The 14,194-nt window shown below is 41.2% G+C and overlaps 1 protein-coding gene across 4 annotated transcripts in view; it reads left to right on the top strand.

Moving 5' to 3' along the window:
* LOC139534122 (GRAM domain-containing protein 4-like) overlaps positions 1 to 14,194 on the top strand; it is a 77,813-nt gene that overhangs the window by 6,848 nt on the left and 56,771 nt on the right. For 3 of the 4 annotated variants that reach the window (XR_011666914.1, XM_071332904.1, XM_071332903.1), the window contains exons 1-2: positions 3,339 to 3,711; positions 7,883 to 8,099. Coding sequence is in view for 3 of the 4 variants with exons in the window: in XM_071332904.1 (XP_071189005.1) it covers positions 3,608 to 3,711; positions 7,883 to 8,099 (321 nt within the window). In the remaining variant the exon portion in view is untranslated. Of the gene's footprint in view, positions 1 to 3,338; positions 3,712 to 7,882; positions 8,100 to 14,194 lie in introns of those variants that run through there. The other variant, XM_071332905.1, reaches the window with a different exon arrangement.

Genomic DNA, 14,194 nt, shown 5'->3' with positions numbered 1-14,194 from the left:
ATGTCCAACTGGCCTTACAACCGCAGACCACGCGTAACCACGCCAGCCCAGGACCTCCACATATTTCTGTCTGTAATAAAGCCCTTTTGTGGATATTTTGGGGGAAAAACTGGGCTGAGCCTGGCTCCCCAGTGGGTGGGCCTATGTCCTCCCAGGCCCACCAAAGGCTGCGTCCCTGCCCAGTCATGTGAAATCCATAGATTAGGGCCTAATTTATTTATTTCAATTGACTGATTTCCTTATATGATCTGGAACTCAGTAAAAATTTTGAAATTCTTGCATGTTGCGTTTATATCTTTGTTCAGTATACATGTCAGAGAGGCATGTTAGTAATATGCTATGTAGAACAATCTGAACGTTCCAAAACATTGCATCCTGCTGAATGTGCCCCAGTGTCAGTCTATAGGCCTACTGAAGGGGTGTACACTATATATACAAAAGTATGTGGACACCCCTTCAAATTAGTGAATTCAGCTATTTCAGCCACACCCGTTGCTGACAGGTGTATAAAATCAAGTGCACAGCCATGCGATCGCCATAGACAAACATTGGCAGTAGAATGGCCTTACTGAAGAGCTCAGTGACTTTCAACGTGGCACTGTCATAAGATGCCACCTTTCCAACAAGTCAGTTCGTCAAATTTCTGCCCTGCTAGAGCTGCCCCGGTCAACTGTGAGTGCTGTTACTGTGAAGGGAAAAGGTATAGGAGCAACAACGGCTCAGTGGTAGTGGTAGGCCACAGAAGCTCACAGAATGGGATCGCCGAGTCAGCACAAGAACTGTTCGTTGGGAGCTTCATGAAATGGTGTCGATGGCCGAGCAGCTGGCCACAAGCCAAAGATCACCATGCGCAATGTCAAACATCGGCTGGAGTGGTGTGTAGCTCGCCGCCATTAGACTCTGGAGCAGTGGAAATGCGTTCTCTGCACTTCACCATCTGGCAATCCAACGGACGAATCTGGGTTTGGCAGATGCCAGGAGAATGCTACCTGCCCCAATGCATAGTGCCAACTGTAGTTTGGTGATGAGGAATAATGATCTGGGGCTCTTTGTCATGGTTTGGGCTAGGCCCCTTAGTTCCAGTGAAGGGAAATCTTAACGCTACAGCATACAATTACATTCTAGACGATTCTGTGCTTCCAACTTTGTGGCAACAGTTTGGAAAAGGCCCTTTCCTGTTTCAGCATGACAATGCCCCCCGTGCACAAAGCGAGGTCAATACAGAAATTGTTTGTTGAGATCGGTGTGGAAGAACTTGATAGGTCTGCACAGAGCCCTGACCTCAACCCCATCGAACACCTTTGAGATGAATTGGAACGCCGACTGCAAGCCAGGCCTAATCGCTCAACATCAGTGTCCGACCTCACTAATGCTCTTGTGGCTGAATGGAAGCAAGTCCCTGCAGCAATGTTCCAACATCTAGTGAAAAGCCTTCCCAGAAGAGTGGAGGCTGTTATAGCAGCAAAGTGGGGACCAACTCCATATTAATGCTCGTGATTTTGGAATGAGATGTTTGACGAGCAGGTGTCCACATACTTTTGGTCATAGTGTACTTTTGGCCATGTAGTGTATCAACAGTCTTATCACTGAGTCACAGACCTTGTCTCACAACAGACTCACAACAGACAGACACATTGTTCTATGATTCCATCCCAGTGTTTAATCTCATCATTAGGTTTCACGGGGGGCAGAGTTCACTTTATTCAGACAGCCATTCCAGTGAGAGGTATTGTAAGGGTCAGGGGTCATTCCCTGACCAGGATGGCACAACAGCAGTATCAGACTATCAGCTGCTGGAGAGTATAGAGAAGACCATTGTATGGTGTCAAATGCATGTAGACTAGTCTACAATAGTTTTTGCGACAACTGCATAACAGGACAAACGGACTATACAGTCGTGGCCAAAAGTTTTGAGAATGACACAAATATTAATTTTCACAAAGTCTGCTGCCTCAGTTTGTATGATGGCAATTTGCATATACTCCAGAATATTGTGAAGAGTGATCAGATGAATTGCAATTAATTGCAAAGTCCCTCTTTGGCACGCAAATGAACTGAATCCCCAAAAAAACATTTCCACTGCATTTCAGCCCTGCCACAAAAGGACCAGCTGACATCATGTCAGTGATTCTCTCGTTAACACAGGTGTGAGTGTTGACGAGGACAAGGCTGGAGATCACTCTGTCATGCTGATTGAGTTCGAATAACAGACTGGAAGCTTCAAAAGGAGGGTGGTGCTTGGAATCGTTGTTCTTCCTCGGTCAACCATTGTTACCTGCAAGGAAAAACGTGCCGTCCTCATTGCTTTGCACAAAAAGGGCTTCACAGGCAAGGATATTGCTGCCAGTAAGATTGCAACTAAATCAAACATTTATCGGATCATCAAAAAGCTTGTCCGGAGAAGACAAGGTGAGCGCTACCATCAGTTCTGTGTCATGCCAACAGTAAAGCATCCTGAGACCATTCATGTGTGGGGTTGCAGTTTGGTGACGAACAATGCCTTTTCCAGCATGATGGAGCACCTTGCCATAAGGCAAAAATGATAACTAAGTGGTTCGGGGAACAAAACATCGATATTTTGGGTCTATGGCCAGAACTCCCCAGGCCTTAATCCCATTGAGAACTTGTGGTCAATCCTCAAGAGGCAAACAAAAACCCACAAATTCTGACAAACTCCAAGCATTGATTATGCAAGAATGGGCTGCCATCAGTCAGGATGTGGCCCAGAAGTTAATTGACAGCATGCCAGGGCAGATTGCAGAGGTCTTGAAAAAGAAGGGTCAACACTGCAAATATTGACTCTTTGCATCAACTTCATGTAATTGTCAATAAAAGCCTTATGAAATGCTTGTAATTATACTTCAGTATTCCATAGTAACATCTGACAAAAATATCTAAAGACACTGAAGCAGCAAACTTTGTGGAAATTAATATTTGTGTCATTCTCAACTTTTGGCCACAACTGTACATTGTTTTGGAGCTCATTTCTGTAGATGATGGAAGTTTAGATTTCTGCACTGCTAATCTGAGTGGAAACATGCAAAGGTTTGTATTTCAAAAACACTTGGCAACTGTTTGGTTATTTCATTAAAACATTGTTTCATTGCTGTTTTATATATAAATGTTTATGTGCAAATGACAATTCATTCAATGTATGTATTATTTATTTATCACCTGTATTACATGAAAGAACTGTCGAATAATATATGAAATCAACTGCACATGCAATACTGTTGGTAGGCCTACATTGTTATAATATTGTCATCCAACAGAGGATGCTGATGGGCATTATGAAGGCAGACGAATACAGAGTGGGCGGTACAATAACAGAAAGGGAAGGCTTGTTGATAACTTTGAAACTCCATTAACGGCCCCTTTAAGAAAGAAAGTCTGCTGACATTTACGGAATTCCCTGGTCTGGCTTGCGAGTGCTATGGAATTAAGAGAGAGAGTGACTGGTTTCAAACGGTACTGATGGAGATCGCCTATACTATTATCTCTCGGGGGGAACTGGCATTCCTGCAAAACTAATCAAGGCTGCAGCGGGATGTAAAATCGTTTCTTTGGTTTACAAAAGAGCGGATTGCGATGGCGGGGCTGAGGCTCAATGAACAGCTTGTGGCTTAGCGGATCTGAGCAGGTGGACGCTACTGGATACATTCAAAGGCAATTCTCAGTGTTAATGAAACTTTGCTACGATTTACGGGCTGGGTAAGAAGAAACTTATTTTTTAAAAGTTATAAATAATATAATGTAAAGTAGCCTAGCTCAAGTCTTTGCGTGTGGTGTTTATGTAAACGTCTGGCTTTTAGTTGGGTAATTCATGTATTTAATAGAGCGCAAGGGCTACTGTGCGTAGCCTGTCATTTACAATTTTAATTGAGAAATAGGAACTACAAGTAAATGAAAGTATTACAAATGAACGTTGCATCGCCATAGTTTCAATAATGAAGCGAAGACGAACATAACGGACTTGTTACGTTGTCACAACGGGCCAACACCTACTGTTGCTCACGCGCATTGTTACAAATCGTCGCGGGTACAGTGAAGCCATACAACACTGGTCCTTCGTACTCCGTCAATTATCACCGTGTTTTAGGCTCATCTTATCAGCTGTTTTATTTTTGTTTGCTGCGAAGCTATGACAGCTCTCAGTGCGTTAGCCTTTGATCATAACTCAGTTCCATTACACAAGTAATTGGACGAAGGCGTCTTCTGTAAGGGGAAGGTTTGTTAAGAACCCCGACGCTCTGTCTGAACATTAACATGCCTCGCTTGCTGTACGGTTTTGGAAGGACCTTCTCTTTCATATCAGAAAAAAAATATTTAAAGAAACAATGTTAAATTGATACACACCTTTTTATAGGGTTGGGGTTAGTGTTCCCACATGGCCATATCTCCATGTTACAGTATGTGCTTACAGAAGACATGGACCACCTGTGCTAATTAGCCATCTAGCATGCCCCAAACACCTGTCTGTAACAGAAGGCCGCCAGAAACATGTTGTCACTGAAAAATACTGTTGGCTGCAACTGGGATAAATCAATAAAGCCTTGTACACAATGAAGGCCTTATTGCCCATATCAGTTTTGTTTTTCAAATCCGTTTTGTAACACTGACTGTCCATAGACAAGTGACCTAATTGGATTTGTGTGTGTTCAGACGGCAGTTATTTGCTGACATGGCTACGCTAGTTGTCATAATAATGACAAGTGTGTGTACAGTGGTGTAGGCTGATTGGTGTTGGTGCTCAGGCTTCCTATCACTCAGAAGTTATGTAGTGAGCTAAGGTGAAAACAATGCCTGCCATGGATGTTTCCCAGTAAGAACACGTTTAAAGCCTCAAAGGATAAGATCATCCAACTTTAAAAACAAGTCAATTTTGGCAAGTCAAGGCAGTCAACTTAGTTAGAAAGCTATACAGCTACCTAACGTTAGCTTGTTATCACATATATTAATTTGTTTGGAAACCATTAACAAGCTAATTGGCTACCACATGTTATTGTCACTGTGATAGAGTAGGTAGTAAGCAACAAGAAATGCCAAATAAGTCTAAAAACCACAAGGGTAAAAAAAAATCAGATTTGACCATTCAGACAAAAGTCCCATGGCCAGGAAATAAGCACAAATCGCTTTCTGGTGTCCTCAGATAAACTATAGCAATATTATTTTATATTTTCTAAATAATAAGAATTGTTGAAATTGGGTTGTTTTTGTCCCTATTCCACTTAATTTGTAATAAAAATGACCAAACACTCAACTCCTTTACTAAAACATTTAAACGTTTAGCCTAACGTTGACATTCATTCAGAATTCAGTCTCTGAACGAACAATCACATCTAGACCACAGGTTCAGTGGGTCTGCAACCAGGAATAACATTGACAGGGGGTTTGTTGTATTTCATGTGAAACAAAACCTGTGAGGTGACTGTGCATAAAATAAATGTGATGCCTACAGGTGGGTGTGAGAGGTGTTAAGCACTTGCCAATGGGGGTTTCAGGAGGGGGTTCCGGGTGGGAGTTTTTAGTTTGTATTATTCTCAGAAATATCTGTCCATGTATCTCTCACCCTAAACCTAACAATGTCTGATTAATGTCTTTGTTTAATTCAACAATGTCCTATTTTCTATGCAAGTGTGGGGCCTTCCATCACTACTAAACGATGCCATTGACTATCCAGTTCCTAGAATTCTGTTCTCTTCTCAGAAAGTGCTGAATCAAACACACTAGGCAATGAGGGGAGCGGAGCTAAGTCAAGTCTCTGTGGCCGCTTCTCTTTTATTCAGTAGATTCACATCAGAGGTGGTAATCTCATTGAAGTGAGACATGACAACGCTCATGGCTGCCATTGCAATGGCTCTCATAGGAGTATACACTGATGTGCAGTCACGAGTACTGTGTGTCAATTCGCCTGAATATTTAAGGTGTGGGTGAGTGTCTTGAGTCTGTTTTGTCTAAATTTGTATATGTTTGACTGTGAGTATGATTACGCAGTACTTAAGATCTCTCTAGGTATATCCCATTGAAGAAAAACTCACTCTTCTCTGAACAACATTACAGCTTTACCCTATGGTACCCTCTCACCTCACCTTGCTCCTGCAACTGTCTAGATGCTTCACTAAGCTAAGCTGATGGTGGTGAGCTCTGGGCTATGGGGTCATTATCTGATGAGAGAATGTTACCTAAGGACTGATCTAATGTCAGCGGTTAATCAACCTAAATGGTCATGGTTAGGATTAGGGCAAAGGTAATCTGATTCTAGATCTGTGGTTAGGGGTAACTTCTACCTTGAGCATCATTAGCAGGGACTTAGTGACACACTGACCATAGAGGTGAGCAGAGGACTTCTAGAGATGCACATGAGGACACAACAAGCTTAGATGATGCCCACCTTGAGAGCCGGATCAGAATCCCCTGGCCAGAAAATGGCCTGAACTGTCCTATATAAAGCCCTGTGCCTCAATGTGTGTCATCCCTGTTGATCTGCTCTAATAGTGTCACCTGTTGGTCTGCTCAGATGCCCAGCATTTTACATTAGAGTGAAGGATCCCTTGGGGCAGGATCCCTTGAGCGAGTGAGCTATTGTGTCACTGACCAAGTTTGCACTAGCCCCTTACCACCCCCCTCAATACAGCCCAGGAGGTGTGTGTGCGGGGCCGGCTCCAGGCATAAGCGGTCTCTACGTTATTTACCATTCATTTCTATTGGGCACAACATAATCCGAACCAAAACAAACTGCAAATGCATCCAAGTTTGTAGAGTCACATGCTTGATGTAATCATTGCGTGCTAGGAGTATGGGACAAAATACTAAACTTTTGACAAAATGTAATCCACTAAGTGAAGTTGTCCAAAATATGTATGATACCTTCAAATGGGGGGGGACTAGATACAGAGTGAGAAAGTTGGAGGCATAAAAATGTTAACTTCTCCCGTTATTGGTAATGTTGAGAGATTAGCATGTTTTGATATTATGACCCCTTCAAATGGGGGGACTAGATGCATAAAGTGCTTTTATTTCTAAATGGTAGAACAGATATGTATGAAAATACCCTAAAATAAAATGACATTCTTTGCTGTTGCCTCATAAAACATTTGATCTCAAGTTCAAAATACTGGAGTAGGCTATAGAGCCAAATTAAACGTTTTAGCTTCACTGCCTAAATAAATACGCAGGGGATTGTAGATCTAGGTCAAAAGGATTCACATTAATCAAGTCGTTAAGTCATATATTTTTGGTGACAGTGTTTGAAGTGAGAGGGTGATCGCCTCTTGTCACCATCTCGCTCCACGCCTCGTTGTGATAATTTCCTAAGCAGTAAGAGATATTGCCCTGGATGATGGCTGATGACTCAAACACTGATGAGCCTTCGATGGATCTACCGCTAGATCTATATGGGTGTGTTCCAAATGGCACCCTATTCCCTTCATAGCTCACTACTTTTGAGCAGGGCCTATAGAGCTCTGGCCAAAAGTGCACTATATAGGGAATAGGGCACCATTTGGGACGTAGTCTCTGTCAGTAGGCTGTCTGAGTCAGAGACGACAAACACAATGATGAAAGGTGATAGTCTTTAACTGGATACTGGGGCAGAGATGATATCTTAAATGGAGTGATCTGTTACATTATTAGGATACTGTGGCTCCTGGCAGGCCTATATTTTAGTGCGTCTGTATGGTGTCTATTTATGCATCTTATTTATTTTTTTAAAGGCTTGTATTGGCCACACTCAACAATTGTCTTAACTTGTGCATCTGTGTTCTGTAGTGTTTAGGTACTTATTTATAAAAAACAACTTCTGATGCAAAGAAATTTGTCCCACCCTTTAATTTTCACTGCTTTTCAAAGGCGATCCTTTGACCCTTCTGTTTTGTCTTTTCAGAATTGCTGTACACCATGCTAAGGTAAAGCCACCGACGAGAGGGGTGTTGAACATGCTAAAGCGGCTGGACAAAATCAGGTTCAGAGGTCAGAAGCGAGACGACTTCCTGGATCTAGCAGAGTCCCCCAACGGATCCGACAATGAATGTAGCGATGACATCCTGCTGAGGACGAAGCCTTCACTCAAGTCACAAGACACGGAAGAACTAGGAGACCCTGTAAGTATTCATTCAGCTGTGTTCTTTGACTCAAATGAGACCATGAGCAGGGACAGAAGTTTTTCCTTTCAACGGGACCCGACCAGGAAAAACTCTGGGCCATAGTTATAGTCCGTATCAGGTGGTCTGGAAAAACTCTACGTCAGTGTTTCCCAACGGGTCATGAAATATTGTGTGGATGAAGGGCAGGTGGGTGGCGGTCGGGTTGAATAAACAGAAAACAATTTTTTTAAATTATGTATTTTTCTTGTGCAATTTAGATCTATAGGCTACATTAGAGTTTTTTTCCTACATCATTTTTACGTTATGGAATTAGTGTGTAGGCCCTAAATCTTAGGCTTAACTTTACGCGTGACATAGCCTACACACCAATTGCCAAGCTCTTGGGAATGGGCAGAAAAAGTTAACTTCGATACACTGAGGCAAAAAGGACAACGCCTGCGTTTAAAAAAAAATTCAATAAGAGAAAAGCTGCAAAATGGAAAGTTAAAAATAAAGAGAAGTGAGGGCCAGAAATGTAATGATTTGATGAAGTGTTAATAGAGGATGATAGCAGTGCCTATGTTGTGTGATGATTTGTGAGGCGCTTTACAAAAGGACTTCAAAAAGGCCTATGGCACATCAAGGGAACAGTAGCCTACTGTTCAGATGGGTTAAATGTAAACTGAAATCTGGTCACAGACTACACAGTGCATTCGGTAAGTATTCAGACCCCTTGACTTCTTCCACATTTTGTTACAGCCTTATTCTAGAATTGATTAAATATTTTTTTTCCTCAAATCTACATAATTCCCCATAATGACAAAGCAAAAACAGGTTTGTAGAAATGTTTTCCAATTTAAAAAAATTATGAAATATGACATTTACGTACAGTGATTCGTCCTTTTAAAAGTTGCAGCGTATTGCAGCACAGCTTGCGTGGTGCCGCTGAATTCTATGGCACATTACTTAAGTGCCTGGTACCATTAATGCTAGTCCCCATGCTTGTCTCAGAGCAATGCGAAACGGTGGTAAAATAGTTGTAGGCTATTGCTTCAAATCCTATTGCTTCTAACTTCAATATGCTCTTTAAATAAGACCTACACCACTTTAAACAGCACATTACTCAACACTAGTGAGACTCATGTCGCTTACAGTATATCGAAAAATATGACGTGACTCTCCGCCAATATTTACATATAGAGGATTGGAGGATTCTAAATTAAAACCAAAAGCCGCCTCATGGGTCTCCCGGTGGGGGCCGGCACGAGTATCTGTAGCAACTTATTTTGCAATGCGATGCGGTGACTTAGACCGCTGTGTCACTGGGGAGGCCCCATCCACAAGGTATCAAAATACAGAGAGGTGTTGGTAAAGGTATATTGTCCTGCTAATAGCCCATAATGGGCTGTTATAATACTGTACATGGTAGAGGTCGACCGATTATGATTTTTCAACACCGATACCGATTTATTGGAGGACCAAAAAAAGCCGATAACGATTAAACGGCCAATTTGGGAAAAAAAAAAAAAAAAAAAAAAAAAAATATATATATATATATATATATATATATATATATATATATATATACAGTGGGGAGAACAAGTATTTGATACACTGCCGATTTTGCAGGTTTTCCTACTTACAAAGCATGTACAGGTCTGTAATTTTTATCATAGGTACACTTCAACTGTGAGAGACGGAATCTAAAACAAAAATCCAGAAAATCACAGTGTATGATTTTTAAGTAATTAATTTGCATTTTATTGCATGACATAAGTATTTGATAACCTACCAACCAGTAAGAATTCCAGCTCTCACAGACCTGTTAGTTTTTCTTTAAGAAGTCCTCCTGTTCTCCACTCATTACCTGTATTAACTGCACCTGTTTGAACTCGTTACCTGTATAAAAGACACCTGTCCACACACTCAATCAAACAGACTCCAACCTCTCCACAATGGCCAAGACCAGAGAGCTGTGTAAGGACATCAGGGATAAAATTGTAGACCTGCACAAGGCTGGGATGGGCTACAGGACAATAGGCAAGCAGCTTGGTGAGAAGGCAATAACTGTTGGCGCAGATATTAGAAAATGGAAGAAGTTCAAGATGACGGTCAATCACCCTTGGTCTGGGGCTCCATGCAAGATCTCACCTCGTGGGGCATCAATGATCATGAGGAAGGTGAGGGATCAGCCCAGAACTACACGGCAGGACCTGGTCAATGACCTGAAGAGAGCTGGGACCACAGTCTCAAAGAAAACCATTAGTAACACACTACGCCGTCATGGATTAAAATCCTGCAGAGCACGCATGGTCCCCCTGCTCAAGCCAGCGCATGTCCAGGCCCGTCTGAAGTTTGTCAATGACCATCTGGATGATCCAGAGGAGGAATGGAAGAAGGTCATGTGGTCTGATGAGACAAAAATAGAGCTTTTTGGTCTAAACTCCACTCGCCGTGTTTGGAGGAAGAAGAAGGATGAGTACAACCCCAAGAACACCATCCCAACCGTGAAGCATGGAGGTGGAAACATCATTCTTTGGGGATGCTTTTCTGCAACGGGGACAGGACTACTGCACCGTATTGAGGGGAGGATGGATGGGGCCATGTATCGCGAGATCTTGGCCAACAACCACTTTCCCTCAGTAAGAGCATTGAAGATGGGTCGTGGCTGGGTCTTCCAGCATGTCAACGACCTGAAACACACAGCCAGAGCAACTAAGGATTGGCTTCGTAAGAAGCATCTCAAGGTCCTGGAGTGGCCTAGCCAGTCTCCAGACCTGAACCCAATAGAAAATCTTTGGAGGGAGCTAAAAGTCCGTATTGCCCAGCGACAGCCCCGAAACCTGAAGGATCTGGAGAAGGTCTGTATGGAGGAGTGGGCCAAAATCAATGCTGCAGTGTGTGCAAACCTGGTCAAGAACTACAGGAAACGTATGATCTCTGTAATTGCAAACAAAGGTTTCTGTACCAAATATTCAGTTCTGCTTTTCTGATGTATCAAATACTTATGTCATGCAATAAAATGCAAATTAATTACTTAAAAATCATACAATGTGATTTTCTGGATTTTTGTTTTAGATTCAGTCTCTCACAGTTGAAGTGTACCTATGATAAAAATTACAGACCTCTACATGCTTTGTAAGTAGGAAAACCTGCAAAATCAGCAGTGTATCAAATACTTGTTCTCCCCACTGTATATATATATATATATATATATATATATATTATAAAAAATAAAATATTTTTATTTATTAATATTTTTTGGTTGTTGTAATAATGACAATTACAACAATACTGAATGAACACTTATTTTAACTTAATATAATACATCAATAAAATAAATTTAGCCTCAAATAAATAATGAAACATGTTCAATTTGGTTTAAATAATGCAAAAACAAAGTGTTGGAGAAGAAAGTAAAAGTGCAATATGTGCCATGTAAGAAAGCTAACGTTTAAGTTCCTTGCTCAGAACATGAGAACATATGAAAGCTGGTGGTTCCTTTTAACATGAGTCTTCAATATTCCCAGGTAAGAAGTTTTAGGTTGTAGTTATTATAGGAATTATAGGACTATTTTTCTCTCTATACGATTTGTATTTCATATACCTTTGACTATTGGATGTTCGTATAGGCACTTTAGTATTGCCAGTGTAACAGTATAGCTTCCATCCCTCTCCTCGCCGCTACCTATGCTCGAACCAGGAACACATCGACAACAGCCACCCTCGAAGCAGTGTTACCCATGCAGAGCAAGGGAAACAACTACTCCAAGTCTCAGAGCGAGTGACGTTTGAAACGCTATTAGCGCGCACCCCGCTAACTAGCTAGCCATTTCACATCGGTTACACCAGCCTAATCTCAGGAGTTGATAGGCTTGAAGTCATAAACAGCTTGAAGCATTGCGAAGAGCTGCTGGCAAAACGCACGTAAGTGCTGTTTGAATGAATGCTTACGAGTCTGCTGGTGCCCACCATCGCTCAGTCAGACTGCTCTATCAAATCATAGACTTAATTATAACATAATAACACACAGAAATACGAGCCTTAGGTCATTAATATGGTCAAATCCGGAAACTATCATCTCAAAAACAAAACGTTTATTCTTTCAGTGAAATACGGAACCGTTACGTATTTTATCTAACGGGTGGCATCCATAAGTCTAAATATTCCTGTTACGTTGCACAACCTTCAATGTTATGTCATAATTACGTAAAATTCTGGCAAGTTCGTTTTCAATGAGCCAGGCGGCCCAAACTGTTGCATATACTCTGCGTGCAATGAACGCAAGAGAAGTGACAAAATTTCACCTGGTTAATATTGCCTGCTAACCTGGATTTCTTTGAGCTAAATATGCAGGTTTAAAAATATATACTTCTGTGTATTGATTTTAAGAAAGGCATTGATGTTTATGGTTAGGTACACGTTGGAGCAACGACAGTCCTTTTTCGCTAATGCGCACTGCATCGATTATATGCAACGCAGGACACGCTAGATAAACTAGTAATATCATCAACCGTTTGTAGTTATAACTAATGATTATGATTGATTGATTGTTTTTAATAAGATAAGTTTAATGCTAGCTAGCAACTTACCTTGGCTTCTTATTGCATTTGCGTAACAGGCGGGCTCTTCGTGAGGCAGGTGGTTAGAGCGTTGGACTAGTTAACCGTAAGGTTGCAAGATTGAATCCCTGAGCTGACAAGGTAAAAATCTGTTGTTCTGCCCCTGAACAAGGCAGTTAACCCACTGTTCCTAGGCCGTCATTGAAAATAAGAATGTGTTCTTAACAGACTTGCCTAGTTAAATAAAGGTGTAAAAAAAAAGAGGCAAAATCGGTGTCCAAAATTACCGGTTTCCGATTTGTTATGAAAACTTGAAATCGGCCCTAATTAATCGGCCATTCCGATTAATCGGTCGACCTCTAGTACATGGTGTCCAGGTCAGGATAACCAAAGCATTTCTTTATTAAAGACTATCAGAAAGAATGTTGGTACTTATTTATTTTGATCCAAAGCCATGAATGAGTGAGTCACTCAGCTTTATGTAGGTGCCGCTACATGACTGCCATCAACTTGATAATATCTAATGATATTTTGGAGGTTATTTAAAATAAAAAAAAACTAAAGTGACCGATTGTAAAGTGAATAAAGACCAAAATAATATTTGTATTTGTATAGGCCAAAACATTTCTTTCTGTTTTTAGAGGGAGAGAAACAGTGGGCCAATTGTGCACTGCGCTATTGGACTCCGAAGTTGGATGTGATAAATAATACTTTTTGTTGTATTATTTGTTTTGTCTTTTCTGGTGGATTAAACTGAAATTGCAACCAATCACGACCGGTTGTGATACAGCCAACCTAAGAAATACATTTGACGATAGAATTCTCCCCCTACCCGCCTAGGCAAGTCTATTGTCCAGCTACTTGCTAATAGCCATAATGGCGCTGTACAACGTGACCATGTGTGTTAGAAATAGTATTTTCCAGTAAGCAACAATTTGTTTACCTTTATTTGGCAACTTTGTTCCAATATTTCTGTAATTCAGTAATATGTATTCCCATAGTAATTAGTTATAGATCCGTAACTAAATTAACATCGGCATTTTGAAAGAGTATTTTTATTTTATTAACGAATGCATAAAAATGCCATTTAGTTACGTTGTCTTAGTTTGAACGTGCAGACTGACACGAAGAACAGCGGGAACGTTTTCCTAGTCGGCGCCATTATTAGTGCAATGCCCCTTAAAGTGTTGCTCTGTGCTACCCAGTGTGGTGGGGGTCCACATCCCTCTCCCTTCCCCATGGGCTAGGTCTGTCTTCTGTGCGCGGCTCTACGGCCCATCCCGTGCCCCCTGCCCTCGTGCCTGTATACTCGTGCGCTTTCAGTGGATACAGCTGGAGAACTGCAAGGCAATCCCATTGTGCGCCACTCGGGAGCCATGACCAATATATATTGTCCTGCTAATAGGTTTAATAATATCTGAGAATATCCAAGGGGCTTTTATATAATTCTAAATTAATAATAGTCATTTTGTTTTTATTTGAAAACTTTTTATTATTATTTTTTAAGTAAAATGACTGAGGAAAAAGGACATTCTTGAACATGGAGTGAGA

This window comes from Salvelinus alpinus, chromosome 11, assembly GCF_045679555.1.
Source record: "Salvelinus alpinus chromosome 11, SLU_Salpinus.1, whole genome shotgun sequence".
Taxonomy (NCBI): domain Eukaryota; kingdom Metazoa; phylum Chordata; class Actinopteri; order Salmoniformes; family Salmonidae; genus Salvelinus; species Salvelinus alpinus.
The sequence above is the reverse complement of the archived record's forward strand: the minus strand, read 5'-3'. Positions and strand labels throughout refer to the sequence as shown.